General features: G+C 39.0%; 1 protein-coding gene across 1 annotated transcript in view; it reads left to right on the top strand.

Moving 5' to 3' along the window:
* Positions 1-26787, top strand: part of GRIN3A (glutamate ionotropic receptor NMDA type subunit 3A) — a 150945-nt gene that overhangs the window by 47391 nt on the left and 76767 nt on the right. The window contains exon 3 of the mRNA XM_019948871.3: positions 13627-14674. Within this exon, the coding sequence (XP_019804430.1) occupies positions 13627-14674 (1048 nt within the window). The remainder of the gene's footprint in view (positions 1-13626; positions 14675-26787) is intronic.

Genomic DNA, 26787 nt, shown 5'->3' with positions numbered 1-26787 from the left:
AGTTGTGGCGAGTGGGGGCTGCTCTTTGTTGTGGTGTGCGGGCTTCTCATTGTGATGGCTTCTCTTGTTGCGGAGCACGAGTTCTAGGGTGCGCCGGCTTCATAGTTGTGGCACGCGGGCTCAGTAGTTGTGGTGCACGGGCTCAGTTGCTCCGCGACATGTGGGATCTTCCCAGACCAGGGCTCGAACCCATGTCTCCTGCACTGGCAGGCAGATTCTTAACCACTGTGCCACCAGGGAAGTCCTAATCTACTGTTTTTCAACTAGCACTTCACTGAGGCTCAGGACTTTATCTGGGATAAGAAACATCCTCCTTCATAACAAAAATATAACCAAAGCCTTTAGTTATAATTTCAAACAGTCATTATTTTGGAAGGACAATCTTAAACAATAGACAGGAAAAACCACTTGTGAAAACTATATTAAATTTTTTAATGTCTTTCTGTCTCATATAAAATGGAGAGCACAAGAAAAATAATTCTGTTTGGATCCTAAAAATGTTTAGAAGCTACAGAAATATTTGTTGACTTGGGTTGTATATACTTTAGGGGTTCATTTTATCAAGATCAAACTGATCTTTCTGGCTCCTCAAAATTTAATTTATGTTAAAGTTATGTGCCTCCTTCTATAAAGATCCCATGGCACTTTGTACATGAAATTATATGATGGTACTTGGTCTATTCCATTATCATTATTTGTCTGTGTGTCTGACTTCTGAACTAAAATATAAATTCTATTAAGTGGAGATACTATTGAACTTAGTTTAATGCCTGGCATATAGCAGCTACTTAATAGACATTTACTGAAATTAACATAGAAAAGGAAATTTTATATTATATTTACATCCTACACCATCTGTTGCTCTAGAAGAATAATGGGTGGTTAACAGATAAATAAAATTTTGTCTAAATTAAAAATAGTTTTTTTAACTTACCTAGATACCATCTGGTTTTCTTTTCCTTTTTTTTTTTGATAGAATGTTACGTTAGCAGATAACCTCTGACCTTGTGGCTATTTCCACATGATTATTCCACAAACTTTGAAAGTTGTGAAAGATGAGTGTGAGGTTTGGAGCCTGGAAGCAATTCACAGTGTATACAGGTCAGCAACAATATTTTCATCTCTGTGGATGTGTTTGAGAATGAACTTAAAGAACTTCAGGAAATACGCCTAGGACTTCTTGAACTCCCTGAGGAATATAGTCAAGAGAAAGTTTCAAAGTGTTCAGGAAAGGGTCAAGGGAAGTGAGGAAAAGCCTTCAAGGAGTCTTTATAATGAATAACTGAAAAGCTGCCTTAAGCTATAAAACATCTGTGGATTTTTCATCATCCTTATTTATTTTGTTGAATACAGTCTTTTTAGAAAGTTCGTTATTCTCAGTCCATAAGTCACATCTCCATATAGTAATTTTCTTAATTATTCCTAAATTTTGTGAGGCTGACCCTACTTCCTCACTGCATAATGAAAGTCATGAGGATAATGAGCCATGAATATCGAGTGTCAGAGTTATGCAAGCTTTCATTTCTCACACAGTCACTTTCAGTTTAGGCTGACAGAATTGTTAACATTTTTAAATGTTAATGAAATCACCAAAAACGTGGCTTTTTCAGCATAGGCCTTTAGACTAGAAAAAAATCATTTCTCATGGCAGACTACATAGACGTAATAACAGGTAAAAAGGATTTAATTCCTCCTGGGTCCCCACATGCCAGAGCAAACATCCATCATAACTAAATGTAGACAAAACCACGTGGGGGCCAAGTTCATACTGTGATCTTTAACAATTTATTTGCAAGTTGTTTTATTAAATGTTAATTACTTTGAAGCAATGATATCTGATATATTATTTGGCAATAACTTCACAAATACATGTGCAAAGGTGTTTCTGTGCAGTCAGTGACTATTTGTTGAACTAGGGTGAGGCAGACAAAATGAAAGTTGCATCCTGCCATTTTGGAGCTGACAGCCTAGTGCATGAGTTGAAAAGTAAGTAAATGGTTATAAAACAAAGGGATACGTTATTCTTAAAAATAGAAATATGTTCAAATACACAGAGGAGGAAATAATTAACTCTTCTCAGAGAGTTGATGATGAGGAAGAAATACTGGAATTGGATCTTGATAAATGAATAGGAGTTTTCTGGTTTGGAGCAAACATTTCCTCACAGGCACAGGAAATGGCATATGCAAATTTACCAAGACCTGAAAGAAATTTAGTACAGTTGGCGTGTACATTGCATATGAAGAGAATCTGACATGATTCTGGAAAAGTTGTTAATTTGATAGCATGCCACACAGAGCTTTCATGCCAAGCTAAGGAGTATGCATTCTGGATGTCACTTGAATGGCAGAACATTAGGCATGACATAGTTATAAAATCATAATCCTGTAACAAATTAACCAAATAAAGTAATAGAGCATAAAATCCTTGCGACTAATTTTTTAAAAACCATTAAGATACAAAAACTTGTTTTTATTTCTCCAAATCTGTTTTAGCTTTGCCCACATTTACTCCCTTACCTCATTCTAAACACCAGACTCTGTTGAAAATGAATAGGAGTTTGAGGACTTCCCTGCTATTCTTAGGGTTAGGATTTGCCCATGCTTATCTGAAGGCCCTGGGTGGTAATGAATCTATGTTTCTGGAGAAAGAGCCCCTTGATTTATTCATAGCCTAGTCAAAGGCAGTTATCCTTCCTTTAGTAATTCCAAGACCCTAGACATCGATAGACACCTTGGTCCCCTTGGCCTAAGAAGTCTCTGACCCTTTAGCTAGTTAATCATAGTCCTGATAGTTATTCTAGCTTCTCAGCAGGCTATAGAATCTATGGAATCTTGCCTTCCTTCTTGGAATAGCTTCTGCAATTCAGTTCTGTATCAAGTGGGCAGTGATTAATTCATTTATTCATCCACAAACATATGTTGAAGCTTACTTATATTAGGCTAGGACCTTGGCTAATGCTGGAGACACAAAGAATAGAAAACAGGGGCCCTGCTCCCAGGAAGCTTACAACCCCCTTCTTTTGTTCTCTCTTTTCAGAGAGAGACAATATGCTCCTCCACTTACCCATATTTTTTATCCATTTTTTTTGACCTAGCAGTTTGGTTATCATTCCTCACTGAGACAACACCCATTCTACTAGTGATTATCCTTTGGCACTAGCCGGCATTGTTAGGCCCGCTCCTCAGTTGTCCTTGAAAAATGGTTCAATGTGCTAGAGAGACTCTTTCCCCTCCAGGCTACGTTCATCTTTATGCTTACATGGTCAAGCAATACCAAGATTCACTGGCCTTTCATTAATAGTAAATGTTGCTTTATTTATTGATTCTGCATGTATTATCCAGAACATGTATGTGCCATGTATTATGAGGCACTAGGAAGCTTCAGGAAAAAAAAGACTAAAACAAATACCCATTCAAAAGTCCCAAGGTATAAACTGATGATGTTCCCAGTCTCATTGCTGGATACTAGAAGAGTTCCAGGAGAACTTGAGGTGGCATGATATAATTCTAACCTGGGGTATTCCCATTCACCTTTACAATAATTTACTGGCATTGTAACCCTGCCAAAGTTATTTAATCTTTAGAAAATTTAATTTCCTTAATTATAAGGATTCCTACCTTGAAAAGTTAAGTGGTATGCCTAAGGTCATTCAGTTAGTACTTTATAGGGGAAGGTTTAAACTGTCTAAATCCAAGTTCCAGGCTCTTTCAGAATTAATATAAACTTTCCTTAATTGGGATCCCATTACTTTGTCATTCATATTCTTTCAGCCAAAAGCTATATAAATCAGGAGGTGCGATTACCCATGTATAAGTGTTCTTGTCCTAAAGACCTCTACTGAGCCAAACTAGTTAGCCTGTGTATTTCAACATGTACTCAAAAGAAATGCAGTTGTATTGAACCTGAAAGCCACGGGTTGGATGATGTTAACACTGGTTCCTTGGGTCCCCAAGGAGAACCCATTACTGTGGGGTGACCTACTGTGTCCAGCTGTTACTCCTAAGTTAACTTTCTCTGCAAGGCTACCACGGAGTCAGTACTTCTAGAAAACACATGCTTCGGTGTCATGAATCGTAAGGACAACAGTTAAGGTCTATGTTTCCAGATGTTTCCAGTAAGAACTCCTGTCACTGGACTAATTTGGCTAAATCCTTTGAATTTGCCCATCCCTCTATGTCACTTAAGTCATGCCAAGAGCTGTGTCGAAAATCTTCTCTAAGTCATGGGGGCCTCAAACAAGGAACAGTAAAAGATGTGTATCCCCTCAGGACCCTGTTTTGAAGAATACAGCTTAAATTTGCTTAATCTAGCTTCCAGCAGGTTTTAAACTGTGGCAATTTCCCACATTAGGAGAACTTCCAAGATTCTATTTGCCTGAGTGGAAATTGTGATTATATTCTTTGTTGAATACTTTTTACTTTGTATGCATCTACTATAAAATTTGGAAATATGTCAAAAAAAAGAGGTACTCTGAATTCTAGATCTATCCCAGGGCCACTTCAACCTCCAGTGGCAAATACTACATAGTGTCCCATTGACAGGGCTATGCTAAGGGAAGGGATATCAGCACCTGGACTAGTGCTGGAGCCAGATCTAGAGAGCTAGAAGGAATTAAGGTTGGATATTACACAAAGCAAGAGGAGCCATCCAAGGGATGGGCACAGGCCATAATTGTGGAGAGAAGTCAAGGTTTATATCAAAAAATGAAAGGAAAGAAAAACAACATAAGAATATGGTACAAATCTAACTACTGTGGGAGAAAAACACAGAAGGAAAAGAAGTACCAGCTTGCCAGTTCTGCCACATGAAAGCTGAAAAATAGGGCACTATGTCTATGTGTCTGATTTTTTGACTTAGTGATCCCATCACATCACACACACAGCCCAAGAAGTATATTCAAACATGACTCAATCACAAAGATTAGTATTCATATTTTTCTCCTCTTGGGAAAAAAGTCAAGGACAAGAGCTCTCCTTCCACTCTATAGTTTCACTTATTGGCAAAACAGACCCCAAAGGTCCATGGGTGTACGTATGTACATTTAATATGTTATTAAATTGCTGTTTGCTCATTAGCTGATGGAAATCTATTTTAAAAGATGAGCTTTGTAAGTTGTTGTAAAAGAGGATATAGTCAATGGTTACAATGTGGGGCCCTCTGCTTTAAAGATTGAAATTTAGCAATTTCCAATTCCTATTAAATTCCTTACTGTTAGAGAGGTTTCCCATAGAACTAATTTCTATTTTTGATACTCTCCATTGTTCAGGGAGAAATGTATTAGAATTTTAATGCTCTGAATAATCTATAAATTACAAATACAATATCAATACTTCCTGGCTGATTGAGTCCCATTCTTCTGGCAATGTGAGGAAGTGCTCTTGAAGAAACCCATGTCTGATTTGAGCAGGAAACATGTGTTTAACTGAATTTATCCCACAAACATCACTGAGCAGTTATACTGTCCAGGTACCATGTTGTGCCTAAGATCCAAAGATGACTCAGTGTGACAGATGCTTAGATGAATGCTGAAGTCTCAGCTGGACAGCCTGCAGTGTTATGAAGCAGAGCAGTGGGAAAAGGAGGATTTGTTCATTCCTCACAGCAACTGTACGGAAGAGACTGCTCTCAGAATGTGGAGAATGTCAAAATCCATGCGCTGAGGATCTTACAGTCTAAAAAGTCAAAGATGGAGTTAATTGGCCGCAATTAGGTGGTTGCTAGGAAAAGGAAACATAAGGATGACACCAAAACTTTTGCCCTGAGCAACTGGAAGGATGGAGTTGCCATTAATTCAGATAAAGAAAACTGTAGAAGAATCAGGTTGTGAGGTGGGTGAGAACCACCAGGAATTCAATTTTGCTAATGTTAACTTTGAGATAATTCATAGATATCCAAATGCAGTTGTCAAGTAGGTAGGTGGTGATCTTCCAGAGTTCAGGAAGGAGGTCTGGACTGAAGATACAATTTTCCCCAAAGGGAAAAATAAATTTTAAGGATTTATAGAGCAAAACAGATATTCCCAGATACAGATATGGTTAATGGAAGGCAACTATAACAGGGGGAAAAAGCAAAGATAAGAGGGCAATTTTAAAAGAAATGAAAAACAAATGAGAGAAATAGACATGCAAAGAGACAAGCTGATGCGTGAAGAAAAGATCAAAGTAGAAATGAATATATGACTTATAAACAACTGGGCATGGAAGAAGACACATAAGGATGATGATGCATTTAGACAACGCAAAAGTAAATTCATACATCTCCAAAATGAAGACTGGAAAAAACGGGATTATGATAGAACTAGTTCAAGATAAGAAAAGATAACAAATTTATAATGAATATAAAAACATAAGATTAGTAAAACTTTATATGCTGAATAAGAAGAAAAATCAGGGGCAACAGGTCTTAAAATCTTTAAGAACATGGTAACATTATTTACAGTAGGAGATTTTTATTTAACTTTAGTAAATTTTAGAGCAAGTTTTTAAAAAGTAAAAATAATACATGAATTTGTAATTAAGCCAATAAATTAAGATAAATACTGCAGTTAACATTCTATTATTAAAGAATATATGAACACAAATATTTCATCTTCCAACAATCCAGAAAAGAGAGAGGTGGGAGGAGATCTAGAAAGAAGGAATTAACAAAACCCAAGTTAATTAATTAGAAGAAATCCTAAGATTAGTATAAATGATATTATATACAGTTCCATAGCAACAAATTCTTAGGAGGATATCATTCGCCAAGATGGACCCAGAGAAATAGAAAGTTTAATAGAAGAGATTGAAAAAGTGATTGAAAAATTACAATTTTTTAGAAAGTGGTAGGCCCAGGTAGTTTTACAACTTACTCTTGCAAACTCAAATGGGAAAACAAAACAATAAACATTTTAGTTGGAATTGATCTAATACATTTCTTATGAAAGTTATTTGCTTTCTGCATTTTTAAGAGTGCCTTCGGTCTCATTTTGAGAGTAATACAATAAACCTTCTCTCAAATGAATTATAAGGGGGAGAGTATAATGAGCTCTATAATTTACTTTTTAAATGCCCTAAATGAGTTAAAGCAATCAAGAGAGAACTTCCACAAGCTCTCTTGTCCATATCCACCCACCTACTTGCCTCTGGACCCTGTATTCTCTCTGCCTTCTCTCATGTCCATGCTCCTCTTTTGTCACAGCAAAGAGCATCACCCCCTCTTGCACCTTAGAGCACAATCCCTTTTGCCCCTCAAGGGAACTGTCCCAGGAATTCTCTCTCTTCTATCCTACATCAACAATTTTTCTATTTTTACTAGATCATTCCCATCATCATAAAAGCCTGCACATATATATATACTTATATTTATATATGTACTTAATTTTTCCTCTCCACCACTATTCCATTTTTGTCCTCTTTATAGCATAACTCTCTGAAGAGTTATCTCCAGTTTCTCTCTTTCCATTTTCTCTTGAAACATTAGGCTCCAATACTTCACTGAACTTACTCTCATGAAGTCACCAGTGGCCTACATGTTTCTAAAGCGAACGGTCAGTTCTCAGTCCTCATTGCATTTGAGCTGTTAGAAGCATTGACACAGCTGATAAGTGTCCCCTCCTCGAAAAATCCTTTTTACTTGGCTTCTAGAACACAACACAGCCCGCTTTATGTCTCTGGTTACTTCTCAGTTTCCTTTGCTAGTTCTTCCTCACCTGCAACACCTCCAAATGTTGAAGTGCCCTGGACTCACTCCTTGAACTTCTTCTCATCTACAATTACCATTATGATCTCCTTAAATACCCTATATAGACTTTTGGCTCCCAAACTGTACCTCCAGTCCAGACCTACTTCGTGAACTCTGGAAGATCACCACCTACCTACTTGACAACTACATTTGGATATCTATGAATTATCTCAAAATTAACATTAGCAAAACTGTACTCCTGGTGGTTCTCACCCACCTCACAACCTGATTCTTCTACAGTTTTCTTTATCTTAATTAATGACAACTCCATCCTTCCAATCGCTCAGGGAAAAAACTTTGGTGTCATCCTTTTGTTTCCTTTTCCTAGCAACTATATGAGCCATCAGCAAATCCTGTCAGTGGCAGCTTCAAAATTTATCAAGATCCAACTAATTCTTCTCACCTCCACTGCTACTACCTCAGTCTAAACTATCATCAACTTTTGTCTGGTATTTGAAACAGCCTCCTAACTGGTCTTTCTGCTTCTGCTCTTGTCTCTCTGTAGTCCATTCTCAACACAACACTGAGACGAGCCTGTTAAAACGTAGGTCATGGGCTTCCCTGGTGACGCAGTGGTTGAGAGTCTGCCTGCCGATGCAGGGGACACGGGTTCGTGCCCCGGTCTGGGAAGATCCCACATGCCGCAGAGCGGCTGGGCCCCGTGAGCCATGGCCACTGAGCCTGCGCGTCCAGAGCCTGTGCTCCGCAACGGGAGAGGCCACAACAGTGAGAGGCCCGCGTACCGCAAAAATAAATAAATAAATAAAATGTAGGTCATATCTTATCACTTCTCTGCTCAAAACCTACCAGTGGCTCTCCATCTCACGTAGAGAAGAAACAAAGTCCTTACGGTGACCTACAAAATCCTATTTTCCCCACCTCCCACTCCCCTTAAGTTTTTTCTGACCTCATCTTTAACTCTCCTGCCCCTCCCTCCCTTAGCTATTTCTCAAACATACCCGGTACAGTCACACTCAAGGACACTGGACTCCTTGCTCCCTATACAGGGAATGCTCTTTACCCAGATATCCTCTTGGTCAGCTCCTTCCCTTTCTTCAACCCTTTACTCAAATATCACCTTCTCCTGGCCTCTCTAATCTAAAATTCCACCCTACTGCCATCAACCCTGACACATCTTATCTCCTTACTCTGCTTTATTTTTTCTCCTTTGCACTTAGCACTAACATCCCATTCATATTCCCTACTTATCATATTCTGTTCCCTCGATAGACTAAAAGCTACATAGAGTTTTGTTCACTACTATATCCCCCAGAATCTGGAATAGTGCCTGGTAAAAGTGAGTATTATGGAATGAATAAATGATTGATTGGGTGATGTTTTGTTAACATCTTTGTTCATTTATTTTAATGCATAAGAAAATATTTTAATTAGTAAGTCAAGTTTTGTGTGCAAATGTGGCTTCTAAAATATATTAAATACATTAAACACTGATCTTGCTTATATTTGTGAACTGTCTCAAAAACATTTTTTACATAATTTGAAAAGTTCAGATTTTATCTCAGCTCCTATTCAAATCAACACATATTCTTAGTTAGTGACATAATTGGGAATTTTACTGAAGTAATAAGTTACCTCCAAGCAGATTAACCAATGACCTTTATCCTTTCAAGCAGAGTGGTATCTTGGGAGATCTGCTGATAAGAAAGATGTATACCTGAACTGCTTTGTTAAACACTCACTATGCACAAGGCACAGTGCTAAACCAGATTCTCACTCATGGAGTGCGATTCAGACCCTTATCATACCATGACAGAGCTATTGTACTAGCCTTCGAAGTGGTCTCCTGGTCACTATCTCTTCCTTCCTATAGACACATTGTACCTGTTGCCAGAGCAGTATTACCAATGCAGACTTATGGTTACATCATTACTCTACTTTGAAATCTTCATGGCTCCCCTTTTCCTGTTAAATAAAATCCAGCCTCATAAAATGGACATGCAAAGCCTCTAGAGTTCAGTTGCAACCTGAATATGTTTCTACTCTGCTGTCCAATCAGATTGTTATACTTACCACCCCTTGTTAAATTTTCCACCTCCTACCTTTCCTCATGATATTTGAACTGGAAGATTTATTGAGAATTCATAGCTAGGCTGGAGAAGTAGTATGATCAGCACAGAATGTAGTGGTATTATTATTGGTCCCTGTGACCCAGGCTCTAAACTACTATTAAAAGAATTTAAGATTACTTTTCTCTCTTTTTTTTCCCACAGTGCTCTGTGGGCTTACATTTAGCTCATAATCAACTTAAATACTCCAGGTCTTATTTATATGACCTTCCATCAAGCCGAGTTTTACACATTCTTAATACAGTTTGTGAATTAAATGCAGTCATGTGCATTTGACCCTCTCAATATCACTACTTTTCTTTCTGAAACTATGTATCTCTTGATTTTGCCATTTTTTCCACTTCTGCTATTACCTTAGCCCTTGTCACCTTAAGGCCCTTGTGAAACAGGCAGAGAGAGAGGAAGAGAGGAAGCAAGAGGCGGAAAGGAGCATTATTCCTCACAGCTGAAACTGTGCTCAGCCACCTTCTCCTTCCAAACCATTTCCTATATAGCTAGCAGGAAAACAAAATCTTTCTAAAATCAAATCTGATGATCCTGTCCCTCCTCAGAAAAATTCTCTCGATGGCTCTCCATTAGCTTCATCGTGGCCTCAGTCCTTTTGTAACTCACTTCTCACCCTCATCTCCAGGCTTATTTCTCACCACTTACCATCATGCAGCTTGCTCTCTCTGTCTCTGGCTTTTGCACATGCATCTCCCTGTGCTGACAGCACCAAGCCCCAGCTTCTCTTCCTGGTTAACTGTAACTCCTTCTTCAAGACTCAGCTCTCGCACCTGCTCCTCTCAGAAGCCTTCCTTGTCACCCCTAGATTGTGGGTGCCCTTGCTTTCTGTTCCAATGGCACCCAATTCTACCTCCATCAGGATGCTTATTACACTGGTTTAGAATTGCCTGTTCGCTTTTCTTTCTCCCCATCACCAGACTTTGAGCTCCTTGAGAACAATGAGTGTGTCTTTCATCTCTATAACTCATACTAAGAACAGTGCCTGGTATTTGTATCAGTTTATCTTGCCAATAAAATTATTCCTGATTTTCCTTTTTCTTGTTCATCCAAGAAGAGTCCAGGGCAAGATAAAAAGGAACATGGTAGAAATCACTTCAAGCAAAAAGCAAGATTTCAACACTGTAATCTTTTAGCTAACATAGTGAATATTCAAACTTGGCTATGCATTGTCATTCCATTACAAAGAATACATAGTGAAGGTGATAATAACTAAAGCTATTAATGAGATTTTTAACTTATCCTCTCTGTAAAACTGAAAATAAAAGTAATCCATCATTAATGGGGATTCTCTGAGACCCAATTTCTTGGTGCCAACTGCATAGTGAAACAAACACTGGATTTTCCAATCTGGGAAAATGAAAGACATTTAGATCCTGACTGATATGTCTTTCTGTGATAGATGAGTGCCTCAAAGACAACTGAGCATTGTTCTTTAGTCATGGCCATGCTGAATGCTATTTAACATCGATAATAAGGAATAGGTTTTACTGGAATGAGGGAGTTATATAATCTCTAAAAGATTCCTGAAGACCGCTTTTCTGAGATGATTTTAGTATATATTTACTCAGTGGTAGTCCTTCGTAGGTCCATCCAGTGAAAAGTCTATAATCATTAAGCCCCAACTATTCTTAAAATAATGAAGGGCTTCTCTTTCTACAACTTTAACTTTACTTTCCTGATCACTAAATTGACCAAATAAAATTATTTACTAATAACTGTTTTATTCCCTAGGCTATGTCAGTGTGTGTGTGTGTGTGTGTGTGTGTGTGTGTGTGTGTGTGTCTTAACAAATCTAACAGTAAATTGCTCATCAGAAACACAGTTGTAGTCACCCTTCTATTATAGTACCTAGGTAATTATCAGTTGATTAATCTGTATATTTTAATGATTTGGTTCCCTACTTCCCTAAAGAAGCAGAAAACTGTTTGAAAGTCTAAGATAACTGAGACTTCATTACTTGTTGCTAAACAGAATTCATTTTAAGTGGTAGAGTCCCACTGGGGAGAGCTAACATGAATAATTACTATTATATGCAATCTACCAAAATGAGCAGTTTCATTGCATTTAGTGACAGTAGCATCTTCAAATGTGATTTACATTTATATCTGTAATGAAAATTAGGATATTCTTCACACTTTCTGATTTTTCTGTTTCTTCTATGGCAGCACAACTTCTTACTACTGGTATTTGCATTTATAAATTACACAGTAATGTTTGTGGCAAGCAATGGATGAATGTGTTTCATGAAGAAACACATTCTGTATCATCCAACTCCTCATAAAAATCTTCTATGTAACAGTCCACATTTCAATTTAATTTCTTTTAATTTGAAATAAGTCTTGAGTAGCCTCTATGAGTTTATCATAATGCAGTACTTTGTGCCTCCAACTAGAAAAGTTCTATTAAAAGACTAGGAAAAGTGACCTGGGACAGCCTTGACAGAAAAAATTTGAATGACATTAAATAATAATTACCATATCTGGAACATCTGTTCTATGTCAAAAGGTGTGGTATGTACTTCACATGCATTATTTCTAACCCTTGCAGTAGAAATAATTTAAAAATAAAAATGTAATAACCTCCCCCATTTTGCTGATGACAAAACTGAAGCTTAGAGTTCAGTAAATTTGTGTCCAAGGACAATACTAGAAGGTGGGTGGACCAATATTCTAACACAGGTGTGTTTGATGTCAAAATGTGGGCTTTATTTCTGACACAAGGCCATAATTAAGACTACAGAGGGGGCTTCCCTGGTGGCGCAGTGGTTGGGAGTCCGCCTGCCGGTGCAGGGGACATGGGTTCGTGCCCCGGTCCGGGGGGATCCCGCATGCCGCGGAGGAGCCTGTGCTCCGCGGCAGGAGAGGCCACAGTAGTGAGAGGCCCGCGTACTGAAAAAAAAAAAAAAAACAGTACAGAGGTGCCTCGAGCTCATATATTACCTCTTATTGTCTTATCTTCCCAAACTCAAGAAAAACAGAGACTGACCAAGCATTTCCCTGCCTTGTCCATAGCAGAACATATACTGACAGTGCCCTGGTTCCCAGGGTTAGGAATCAGTATATCATTCAGTTGGTAATTTTCCTTTCTTTGACTTCTGGCAGAAGCTCTCTCTAGAGCCAGAGCCAACTGTTTTTCTCTAATGACTTAGAGGGAGGTTAGCCTGAGGCTGTCCTGGGAACTGCAAGTCTATTTATCATCTTTTTCTTTATTCCATGGATGGTATCCAACACGCAGCTTAGACTGGCCTCATGCTGACAGACATGTCGATTGTTTCCACGCTAAACACTGATAACAAGATTTGGCTATTTTCTAGAATTATGAATGTAATTTTAAGCAATCATAAAAGTATATACATATGTATTATAACTTATTCCTTGCACCAAAGATAATATATTTATTGAGCTGATTTATTTGCAATTGAATGTGGTGAGCAGTAGAAATGAGACATGTTAAAGATGCTGAGAACCTTCATAGCTTGGAAATTTGTAAGAATATATAATTAACCATTTACAACAGAAAACAATTAACACATTCCTTAACTAGGAATAAAGATTTGGAGTAAGACCACAAGTCAAGCACCCAGCCCAGGTGTTAGAACCTGAGGTTGAGATCTCATTTGCTCAATGAAATAGGGACTCTTGTCCTAGAAAGAGTCCAGCTTATTAATTCCTAAAGTAATTACAGGCAGTGCCTTTTGAAAAAAAATAGAGTTTCTTCTTATTAAGACAGAGAAGAAAAGATGAGCACCGCTTCCGGACTTTGGCCTCACCTCTCTTCCTCCCTTTTTGCCTTTGCTCCTCTTTGGCAGGTTTCTAGCCAACACCACTTTCAGAGGCCTCAGTGGTTCCATCAAAGTAAAAGGTTCCACTATCATCAGCTCAGAAAACAACTTTTTCATCTGGAATCTGCAACATGACCCCCTGGGAAAGCCAATGTGGACACGCTTGGGCAGCTGGCAGCAGGGGAAGATTATCATGGACTATGGAATATGGCCAGAGCAAGCCCAGAGGCACAAAACCCACTTCCAACACCCAAGTAAGCTACACTTGCGAGTGGTTACTTTGATCGAACATCCATTTGTCTTCACACGGGAGGTAGATGATGAAGGCTTGTGCCCTGCTGGCCAACTCTGTCTAGACCCCATGACTAATGATTCTTCCATACTGGACAGCCTTTTTAGCAGCCTTCATAGCAGTAATGATACAGTGCCCATCAAATTCAAGAAGTGCTGCTATGGATATTGCATTGATCTGCTGGAAAAGCTAGCAGAAGACATGAACTTTGACTTTGATCTCTATATTGTTGGGGATGGCAAATATGGAGCCTGGAAAAATGGGCACTGGACTGGGCTGGTGGGTGAACTCCTCAGTGGGTCAGCCCACATGGCAGTCACTTCCTTCAGCATCAATACTGCACGAAGCCAGGTGATAGATTTCACCAGTCCTTTCTTCTCCACCAGCTTGGGCATCTTAGTGAGGACCCGAGACACAGCAGCTCCCATTGGAGCCTTCATGTGGCCACTCCATTGGACAATGTGGCTGGGGATTTTTGTGGCTCTGCACATCACTGCCATCTTCCTCACTCTCTATGAATGGAAGAGCCCCTTTGGTATGACTCCCAAGGGGCGGAACAGAAGTAAAGTTTTCTCCTTCTCTTCAGCCTTGAATGTCTGTTATGCCCTCTTGTTTGGTAGAACAGCAGCCATCAAACCCCCAAAATGCTGGACTGGAAGGTTTCTGATGAACCTTTGGGCCATTTTCTGTATGTTTTGCCTTTCTACATATACAGCGAATTTGGCTGCTGTCATGGTAGGTGAGAAGATCTATGAAGAGCTTTCTGGAATACATGACCCTAAGGTAATACTTCTTTTAACTCTAGGTTTCCTAATTGTCAATTTTAACTCCATATATTGTATTTTATGCTGTAGTATGTCTATATTCTTTCATCTAACAGAAGAATATTCTCTGAACCATCCATAGAGACTAGTCCAAAAAAGCCTGTTGCCTGGATGCACTAAATATTTCATTGTTTTATTAAATGAAACAAAAAGAGTGAGGGATGCTTTTAGGAGATGTTTGTTCCAGAGAAAGTCCTTCTGGTAGAAACATCTATTTGTGCAGTTTTTCCTTTGTTAGTTAACCATCTGGCAGAATAGCTATCAGGGAATAGTCTTACAAAGTATTTTCACCTAAAGTAAACTTCAAAATGAATTAATTACTTCTCTTGGGAATTAATGGAAATAAATAGTAAGGTCCATATTTTAAATTGTAAAGAAACTTTTTTTCACCATGAAAAATTGTAAAATGGAAAGAACTAACATTTTATCATAAGCACTCAGAGTCGGATGCTAGAAAACTCAATGGGTATAGACAAGGAGTACTGAGCTAACTGAGGTGGCAAGGTTAGCTAGGAACAGGGTGTCCTTATAGAGTAAGGAAAACTGATCACCTTGGGGTTGGAGGAGTGTGCCAGCAGTCACATTACAACGTCCAAGAACATTCAAGAAAATTGTATCTATTCTAGGCCTCCTTTGATATCCTAGACATCTGACTGTAAGGGTAGAAGGGAGGAAGGGGGTGAAGTTCAGGTAAGCAGGTAAAGCAGTGGTGATACTTGAGTAAGGACAGCCATGTCTATGTTCTCTCTGGATTGAAACAAGACCTCTTTTGTGACTGGGAGTATGGAGAACTTGGTCCAACCTGGTGGGAGTAGAGAGGAGGGGGTTGTCAGGGCTCAAAGCAATTAGAATAGGACTCCAGGGAGTACTACAGTCCCAATGGGGAACAGAATGCAGATCCAGAGCAGAAGTGTATACCAATGTGTAAGACCCATCTAGGAGAGACTGGAGAAAGCTGCAATTCAGTGGGCATCCCCAGGACACAATGTGTTTAAAGCAACTTGAGCTAAGCTGAGCGTTTCAAACAGTGAAACATTCACCATGCCTTTTCAAATATCCCTTTTCACATCAAATCTCATGGTATTGAACGATTTACTACATATTTTTATCGAACATTTAAAATTAATTACATAGAGCATGAACAAATAGGACATTTACAACTGTCTTTGTTAAATGATGGAGTGGCCCAGAAGGCTGGTGGCAACTTTAGAGGATTCTCATAAATGGTTTGGATTAGGATATGGTCTGTTTTGCAAACAAATGAACATGAGAAATTTGACCCATATACTGAAAACCTCCTCGTAAGAGGCGTGAACCTCATGAAAAGATTCAACAAACAATGGGTCATTGACTAGGCAATGAATTGCATCACTTCTTATTGTGCACTCAGGACTTTAGGTTATCAGCTGGAGTTTAGTGAACACAAATAAGTTCTGTAGTATAAATACATGTGTTATCCTGAAGAGAGATTTTGGTGATGCTTCAGCATTCACACTGCACTGGTATTAGCAGCCTCTATTTATTCTTTGCCCCAAGAGGCCTATAGATCTCCCAAAGGTTCACCATCTTAAAAGAAACTTACTCGAATTTTCTTGCAAGAGTCTTGCAATGTGATGCTTAAATTACAAACTAGATTTGGAAACCATTCAATCCAATCTAGTATAAGAAACAATCTAATATATATGCCTGTTGTTGTGAAGATTGCAGACCATTATTGTACGTAAAAAGATGAACACAATACTGACTAGAGTTTCATTAATCAGAACCAAAGATTACCAAAATTGTTATGGATGTTACACATGAGAAACCTGAAGTAATGATTATTTTAGGGATTAGAAAGAATGCATAAAGAAAAACAGAAGTAAAAGTTTTTTTAAACAAAAAGAAACAACCATTCCAACCCCAACTCCACCAGAATAAAAAGGTGACATTTTTATAATCTAACACAGCCCACAGGACAGAGTGAGAGGAAATGGACAATGTCAACTTTGTGTTACATCTAGTAAGGTCTTAAAGAAGTGGGACAAGCCTAAATCTAAAACATTTTCAACTTTAGATAATAAATGAAGATCCACTAAGGTTCCCAAAAATGTATTTCTGTTTCCTAATGTTGTTTCTATATTAAAGTCTCTCACTTTTTTTTTTTCATATAAAGACACCCAGATTATTTGATTAAGCAATGCTCGACATCTGGGCTTTTGGCAAATAATGTTGGTGACAGAATTGTTCAGTTTTCATCCAGATGTATGGTATTATGCAGATGACATAATGTCCTCACCTTCCCATGGAGAGGTATGATCAAAATAATTTCCATACCCTTTCAGTCACTCAGCATTCATTCTTAAGTATATTCCACTCACTCACATGAGCTCTTTTCTCTCCTACCAATGCTCAAATCTTTGAGTGACTCTATCCTTTTTTTACACTAAATGATGTGGAGAAATTCAGAAGTGAATAAGTCAAGTAGGGGAGAAAAGATAAAAAAGATAAAAACACAAGGAGAAATAACTTAGAAAGTTATAAGTGTTCGTAGGATTGAAAATTAGTACAGCCACTATGAAAACAGTCTGGAGGTCCTCAAAAAACTAAAAGTAGAACTACAAAAAATAAAGTTATAAGCATGCCAAAGTTTAGAAACAAATATGTAAAAGTTCAAGGAAAGTGTGATCACCTTCAAGGGAAGGCTTAATTAATAAGATAAAATGTGTGCTTATTCTTGAAGAAGACTTGGAATTTGGACATGTGCATCAAGGAAAGAAGAATGGACATTCCAAGCAAAAGAACAGAATGAACTACTTGGAGGTGGAAAGTATAAGGCACAGTCAGGATATCTTCAGGAGTTCTCTTTAGTCACAGCATGAAAGGAGAGAGAAGATCCAAGTCTGAAAAGTAAGTTCGGTTGAGATATCACAGGATCTTTGACATGAGGCTAAGGAAAGTGAATACTTGACACTAGAGGTCCATTGACATTTTTGAACAGTGGAATAGCACAGAGAAGCAGAATCCATTTAAGATGGTTTTTTTGGCAGCAGCACGTAAACACGATTAGAAGAGAAAGACAGTGGACAGAGTTGAAGTTATAGCTACTGTCACTAATAAAAAGAAGAAAGAGTCAAGAAACATTGCGGTGACCAGGTCAGTAGGACTTGGCAATTAATTGGATATGAGTGGCAACAAAGAGTCACACCTTCAAAGTTGCAGGCCCGAGTGTCTGAGGGGATGGTACCATTCAAGGAAGCAGAAAAGGCAGTTTAAGAGCTAGAAAATATGATGATCAGGTCAGTTTCATACTGGGCATCTTAAAAGCTGTATTGGACATCCAGGTGAAATCCACCAGGCATTGGGAAACATGGAGCCAGAGTTCAGGAGTGACACTGAAGCTTGTGGGAATCTTGGGCAGAGAGGTGACACTGCGTATTAAAACACTGGGGGAGTATGAGACCCCAAGGGAGAAGGCAGTAGGGAGAAAAATTACTGTCTGAGGAGAAGCAGCAGGCATAAAGCTGGAATATGGGTTTGTGGAGAGATAAGGTGTAGAAGGTGAGGAGAAAAAAGTGCCCTGAAGCGAAGTCATGCAGGCCCTTGAATGCCTCTCTGTACATTGAATTTTAACTTTTTGAGATAAAGAGTGACATTATCCCATCTGCCAAGGCAGTTATCAAATAGGACAAAGGCTGATCAGTGCCCAGTCCAAACCATGAGAATTAGCATGTGTGTGTCTTTGAATGTCTGATGAAACTGGGTTTATGTGGTTTGCTTTTTTCCGGTATTTTTCAAGATTCCATTTTCATAGCATGTTAGCTGAGGAGTGAAAAGGTATCATTTACATAGAAGTCACAGATCTCCTGTGGTTCTCTTGGGATATTTGTTTTTCCATGTAAGGTAAAAATCTCCTACATCTGAATGAGAGGTGATTTATGTGGAATGTTGGTCACACTCTGAAAATTCTTCTGCCCCTTACTCACAGTCTCATTTATTTTCATATCTTTTCATCCCCCTCAATTACTGGGTATCAAGACAGGTCCCATTGTACTATGCTGCCATTTTCATTCCATTTTCCCACAGCTCATTTAATTCACCCCAGGCAAATTTCCCTGTGCCTCCACATTAATGCTCTTGAACACCGGCCTCTTTCCCTTCTCTAACTCTTCTTTAGTTATCTTGGGATAATCTCCTCATGTCTTCCTGTTATATTGTGTGCCTGAAAACTTTGAGAATAACAACTCCCAGACTTCCCTAGAAGAATTTTATTAAGAAATGTGCTCCTGGAGGACCTTCAAGATGGCAGAGGAGTAAGACGTGGAGATCACCTTCCTCCCCACATATACATCAAAAATACATCTACATGTGGAACAACTCCTACAGAACACCTACTGAATGCTGGCAGAAGACCTCAGACTTCCCAAAAGGCAAGAAACTCCCAAGTACCTGGGTAGGGCAAAAGAAAAAACAAAAAAAACAGAGACAAAAGAATAGGGACGGAACATGCACCACTGGGAGGGAGCTGTGAAGGAGGAAAAGTTTCCACACAATAGGAAGCCCCTTCACTGGTGGAGACAGGTGGGTGGGGGGGAAGCTTTGGAGCCAGATAGGAGAGCACAGCAACAGGGGTGCAGAGGGCAAAGCAGAGAGATTCCTGCACAGAGCATCGGTGCCGACCAGCACTCACCGCCTGAGACGCTTCTCTGCTCCCCCGCTGGGGCAGGTGGGGGCTGGGAGCTGAGGCTCGGGCTTCAGAGGTCAGATCTCAGGAAGAGGACTGGGGTTGGCTGCATGAACACAGCCTGAAGGGGGCTACTGCGCCACAGCTAGTCGGGAGGGAGTCCGGGAAAAAGTCTGGAACTGCTTAAGAGTCAAGAGACCATTGTTTCGGGGTGCGTGAGGAGAGGGGATTCCTTCCTAGTCTGCACACAGAAGGCAGAACACCGCCTAAACAAGCTCCTGAGATGGGCACGAGTCGCGGCTATCAGCGCAGACACCAGAGACAGGCATGAAAATGCTAAGGCTGCTGCTGCAGCCACCAAGAAGCCTGTGTGCAAGCACAGGTCACTATCCACACCTCCCCTCCCGGGATCCTGTGCAGCCCGCCACTGCCAGGGTCCCGTGATCCAGGGACAGCTTCCTCAGGAGAACACATGGCACACCTCAGGCTGTCGGCAATATCAGGCCAGACTCTGCTGCCACAGGCTCGCCCCGCATTCCATACCCCTCCCTCCTCCCACCACCAGCCTGAGTGAGCTAGAGCCCCCTAATCAGCCTCTCCTTTAACCCCCTCCCGTCTGGGTGAAGAACAGACGCCACAGGGCAACTTACATGCAAAGGCGGGGCCAAATCCAAAGCTGAACTCCAGGAGCTGTGTGAACAAAGAAGAGAAAGGGAAATTCCTCCATGCAGCCTCAGGAGCAGCAGATTAAATCTCCACAGTCAACTTGATGTACCCTGCATCTGTGGAATTCCTGAATAGATAACAAATCATCCCAAAATTGAGGCAGTGGACTTTGGGAGCAACTGTAGACTTTGGGTTTGCTGTATGCGACTAATTTCTAATTTATATGTTTCTCTTAGTTTAGTTTTTAGGGCTTGTTATCATTGGTGGATTTGTTTATTGGTTTTGTTGCTCTATTTTTTTAATTACTTTTTTTATTTTTTAGTTTAATAATTTTTTAATTTTAAAAACCTTATTTTATTTCATTTTATTTTATTTATTTATTTTTCTCCCTTTTCTTCTGACCCGTATGGCTGACAGAGTCTTTGTACTCCTGCTGGGTGTCAGGCCAAAGCCTCAGAGGTGGGAGAGCCGAGTTCAGGACACTGGACCACCAGAGACCTCCCGGGCCCACATAATATCGATTGGTGAAAGCTCTCCCAGAGATCTCCATCTCAACATTAAGATCCAGCTCCACTCAACGACCAGCAAGCTCCAGTGCTGGACACCCCATGTGAAACAACTAGCAAGATAGCAACACAACCCCACCCATTAACAGACAGACTGCCTAAAATCATAAGTTCACAGACACTCCAAAACACACCACCAGACAAGGTACTGCCCACCAGAAAGACAAGATCCAGCCCCACCCACCAGAACACAGGCACCAGTCCCCTGCACCAGGATGCCTACACAACCCACTGAACCAACCTTACCCACTGGGGGCAGACACCAAAAACAACAGGTACTATGAACCTGCAGCCTGCAAAAAGGAGACCCCAAACACAGTAAGTTAAGCAAAATGAGATGACAGAGAAATACGGAGCAGTTGAAGGAGCAAGGTAAAAACCCACCAGGCCAAATAAATGAAGAGGAAATAGGCAGTCTACCTGAAAAAGAATTCAGAGGAATGATAGTAAAGATGATCCAAAATCTTGGAAATAGAATGGAGAAAACACAAGAAATGTTTAACAAGGAACTAGAAGAACTAAAGAGCAAACAAACAATGATGAACAACACAATAAATGAAATTAAAAATTTTCTAGAAGGAACCAACAGCAGAATAACTGAGGCAGAAGAATGGATAAGTGACCTGGAAGATAAAATACTGGAAATAACTACTGCAGAGCAGAATAAAGAAAAAAGAATGAAAAGAATTGAGGACAGTCTCAGAGACCTCTGGGACAACATTAAACACACCAACATTTGAATTATAGGGGTCCCAGAAGAGGAAGAGAAAAAGAAAGGGACTGAGAAAATATTTGAAGAGATTATAGTTGAAAACTTCCCTAATATGAGAAAGGAAATAGTCGATCAAGTGCAGGAAACAGAGACAGTCCCATACAGGATAAATCCAAGGAGAAACATGCCAAGACACATATTAATCAAACTGTCAAAAATTAAATACAAAGAAAAAATATTGAAAGCAGCAAGGGAAAAGCAACAAATAACATACAAGGGAATCCCCATAAGGTTAACAACTGATCTTTCAGCAGAAACTCTGAAAGCCAGAGGGAGTGGCAGGACATATTTAAAGTGACAAAAGGGAAAAACCTATACCAAGATTAGTCTACCCAGCAGGATCTCATTCAGATTCCATGGAGGAATTAAAACCTTTACAGACAAGCAAAAGCTAAGAGAATTCAGCACCACCAATCCAGCTTTACAACAAATGCTAAAGGAACTTCTCTAGGCAGGAAACACAAAGGAAGGAAAAGACCTACAATAACAAACCCAAAGAAATTAAGAAACTGGTAATAGGAACATACATATTGATAATTACCTTAAATGTAAATGGTTTAAATGCTCCAACCAAAAGATACAGACTCGCTGAATGGGTACAAAAGCAAGACGCATATATATGCTGTCCACAGGAGACCCACTTCAGACCTAGGGAAACACACAGACTGAAGTGAGGGGATGGAAAAAGATATTCCATTAAAATGGAAATCCAAAGAAAGCTGGAGTAGCAATTACCATATCAGACAAAATACACTTTAAAATAAAGACTATTACAAGAGACAAAGAAGGACACTACATAATGATCAAATGATCAATCCAAGAAGAAGATATAACAATTGTAAATATTTATGCACCCAACATAGGAGCACCTCAACTTAAGGCAAATGCTAACAGCCATAAAAGGGGAAATCAACAGTAACACAATCATAGTAGGAGATGTTAACACCCCACTTTCACCAAAGGACAGATCATCCAAAATGAAAATAAATAAGGAAACACAAGCTTTAAATAACACATTAAACAAGATGGACTTAATTGATATTTATATGACATTCCATCCAAAAACAACAGAATACACTTTCTTCTCAAGTGCTCATGGAACATTCTCCAGGATAGATCATATCTTGGGTCACAAGTCAAGCCTCAGTAAATTTAAGAAAACTGAAATCATATCAAGTACCTTCTCCGACCACAATGCTATGAGACTAGATATCAATTACAGGAAAAAATCTGTACAAAATACAAACACATGGAGGCTAAACAATACACTACTAAATAACCAAGAGATCACTGAAGAAATCAAAGGGGAAATTAAAAAAATACCTAGAAAAAAATGACAATGAAAACACGATGGCCCAAAACCTATGGGATGCAGCAAAAGCAGTTCTAAGAGGGAAGTTTATAGCAATACAATCCTGCCTCAAGAAACAAGAAAAATCTCAAATAATCAACCTAACCTTACACCTAAAGCAATTAGAGAAAGAAGAATCAAAAAAAAAAAAAAAAAAAAACCCCGAAGTTAGCAAAAGGAAAGAAATCATAAAGACCAGATTAGAAATAAATGAAAAAGAAATAAAGGAAACAATAGCAAAGATCAATAAAACTAAAAGCTGGTTCTTTGAGAAGATAAACAAAATTGATAATCCATTAGCCAGAATCATCAAGAAAAGAAGGGAGAAGACTCAAATCAACAGAATTAGAAATGAAAAAGGAGAAGTAACAACTGACACTGCAGAAATACAAAGGATCATGAGAGATTACTATAAGCAACTCTATGCCAATAAAATGGACAACCTGGAAGAAATGGACAAATTCTTAGAAAAGCACAACCTTCCGAGACTGAACTAGGAAGAAATAGAAATTATAAACAGACCAATCACAAGCACTGAAATTGAAACTTTGATTAAAAATCTTCCAACAAACAAAAGCCCAGGACCAGATGGCTTCACAGGTGAATTCTATCAAACATTTAGAGAAGAGCTAAAACCCATCCTTCTCAAACTCTTCCAAAATATAGCAGAGGAAGAACACTCCCAAACTCACTTTACCAGGCCACCATCACCCTGATACCAAAACCAGACAAAGATGTCACAAAAAAAGAAAACTACAAGCCAATATCACTCATGAACATAGATGTGAAAATCCTCAACAAAATACTAGCAAACAGAATCCAACAACACATTAAAAGGATCACACACCATGATCAAGTGGGGTTTATCGCAGGAATGCAAGGATTCTTCAATACACGCAAATCAATCAATGTGATACACCATATTAACAAACTGAAGGATAAAAACCATATGATCATCTCAAGATATGCAGAAAAAGCTTTCAACAAAGCTCAACACCCATTTATGATTTTAAAAAAACCCTCCAGAAAGTAGGCATAGATATAATAAAGGCCATATATGACATAATAAAGGCCAATATAATAAAAGCCATATATGACAAACCCACAGCCAACATCGTCCTCAATGGTGAATAACTGAAACCATTTCCATTAAGATCAGGAAAAACACAAGGTTGCCCACTCTCACCACTATTATTCAACATAGTTTTGGAAGTTTAACCACAGCAATCAGAGAAGAAAAAGAAATAAAAGGAATCCAAATTGGAAAAGAAGTAAAACTGTCACTGCTTGCAGATGATGTGATATTATACATAGAAAATCCTAAAGAGGCTACCAGAAAACTACTAGAGCTAATCAATGAATTTGGTAAAGTAGCAGGATACAAAATTAATGCACAGAAATCTCTTGCATTCCTATACACTAATGATGAAAAATCTGAAAGAGAAATTAAGGAAACACTCTCATTTACCATTGCAACAAAAAGAATAAAATACCTAGGAATAAACCTACCTAAGGAAACAAAAGACCTGTATGCAGAAATCTATAAGACACTGATGAAAGAAATTAAAGATGATACAAACAGATGGAGAGATATACCATGTTCTTGGATTGGAAGAATCAACATTGTGAAAATGACTCTATTACGCAAAGCAATCTACAGATTCAATGCAAACCCTATCAAACTACCAGTGGCATTTTTCACAGAACTAGAACAAAAAATTTCACAATTTTTATGGAAACACAAAAGACCCCAAATAGCCAAAGCAATCTTGAGAAAGAAAAATGAAGCTGGAGGAATCAGGCTCCCTGACTTCAGACTATACTACAAAGCTACAGTAATCAAGACAGTATGGTACTGGCACAAAAACAGAAATATGGATCAATGGAACAGAATAGAAAGCCCAGAGATAAACCCACACACATATGGTCACCTTATCTTTGATAAAGGAGGCAAGAATATACAATGGAGAAAAGGCAGCCTCTTCAATAAGTGGTGCTGGGAAAACTGGGCAGCTATATGTAAAAGAATGAAATTAGAACACTCCCTAACACCATACACAAAAATAAACTCAAAATGCGTTAAAGACCTAAATGTAAGGCCAGACACTATCAAACTCTTAGAGGAAAACATAGGCAGAACACTCTATGTCACAAATCACAGCAAGATCCTTTTTGACCCACCTCCTAGAGAAATGGAAATAAAATCAAAAATAAGCAAAGAGGACCTAATGAAACTTCAAAGCTTTTGCACAGCAAAGGAAACCATAAACAAGACAAAAAAACCTTCAGAATGGGAGAAAATATTTGCAAATGAAGCAACTGACAAAGGATTCATCTACAAAATTTACAAGCAGCTCATGCATATCAATATCCAAAAAACAAACAACCCATCCAAAAATGGGCAGAAGACCTAAATAGACATTTCTCTAAAGAAGATATACAGATTGCCAACAGACACATGAAAGAATGCTCAACATCACTAATCTTTAGAGAAATGTACATCAAAACTACAATGAGGGAGCCTTCCCTGGTGGCGCAGTGGTTGAGAGTCCGCCTGCTGATGCAGGGGACACGGGTTCGTGCCCCGGTCCGGGAAGATCCCACATGCCGCGGATCGGCTGGGCCCATGAGCCATGGCCACTGAGCCTGCGCGTCCGGAGCCTGTGCTCTGCAATGGGAGAGGCCACAGCAGTGAGAGGCCCGTGTATCACACACAAAAAAAAACTACAATGAGGTATCACCTGACTCCAGTCAGAATGGCCATCACCAAAAAATCTACAAACAATAAATACTGGAGAGGGTGTGGAGAAAAGGGAACACTCTTGCACTGTTGGTGGGAATGTAAATTGATACACCCACTCTGGAGAACAGTTTGGAGGTTTCTTAAAAAACTAGAACTACCATATGACCCAGCAATCCCACTACTGGACATATATCCTGAGAAAAACCATAATTCAAAAAGAGTCATGTACCACAATGTTCACTGCAGCTCTATTTACAATAGCCAGGACATGGAAGCAACTTAAGTGTCCATCAACAGATGAATGGATAAAGAAGATGTGGCACACATATAGAGTGGAATATTACTCAGCCATAAACAGAAACGAAATTGAGTTATTTGTAGTGACATGGATGTACCCAGAGTCTGTCATACAGAGTGAAGTAAGTCAGAAAGAGAAAAACAAATACCGTATGCTAACACATATATATGGAATCTAAAAAAAAAAAACAAAACAAAAAAACGGTTCTGAAGAAACTAGGGGCAGGACAGGAATAAAGACACAGACACAGAGAATGGACTTGAGGATATGGGGAGGAGGAAGGGTAAGCTGGGATGATGTGAGAGAGTGGCATGGACATATATACACCACCAAATGTAAAATAGCTAGTGGGAAGCAGCCGCATAACACAGGGAGATCAGCTTGGTGCTTTGTGACCACCTAGAGTGGTGGGATATGGAGGGTGGGAGGGAAACGCAAGAGGGAGAAGATATGGGGATATATGTATACTTATAGCTGATTCACTTTGTTATACAGCAGAAACTAACAACAATGTAAACAATTATACTCCAATAAATATGTTAATAAACGAAAAACAAAAAAGAAATGTGCTCCTAGGAATTGATGTCTTCAGCTCTTAGAGGCCATCTAAGCAGCCCCATCCTAAAAACGAGATTCCCAAGAGTTCCATCTACTGTTTCCTTAAAACTACTTGTCTGTTACATAAAATATTTCAAATTATAGAAATAGTGTTTTCTTATTTTTGTGTAAATAGTATCTATTTATAGCCCAAAAATTTGGCTATAGTTTTTTGATATCAGTCTTGGAATCTAAAAAAAATACTTATAAAATATTCTTATGGGAAATGTGTTTGGATGAAAACCTATTGACTTAAAAAGTAAGATTTATGATCTGTATTTATACCCAATCCATCAGAAAATTGAGTCCTGGCTTATACGCATCTGTAACCATGATATTAGATAACTTACGATGACTGTAATAGCACCATTTTTCTTCTTGGACATAATTGTTTCGCATGCTGGCTATACATTTAA

Source organism: Tursiops truncatus, chromosome 6 (assembly GCF_011762595.2).
Source record: "Tursiops truncatus isolate mTurTru1 chromosome 6, mTurTru1.mat.Y, whole genome shotgun sequence".
Classification (NCBI taxonomy): Eukaryota; Metazoa; Chordata; class Mammalia; order Artiodactyla; family Delphinidae; genus Tursiops; species Tursiops truncatus.
Note: the sequence above shows the minus strand (reverse complement) of the source record. Positions and strands in the feature narration are given on the sequence as shown.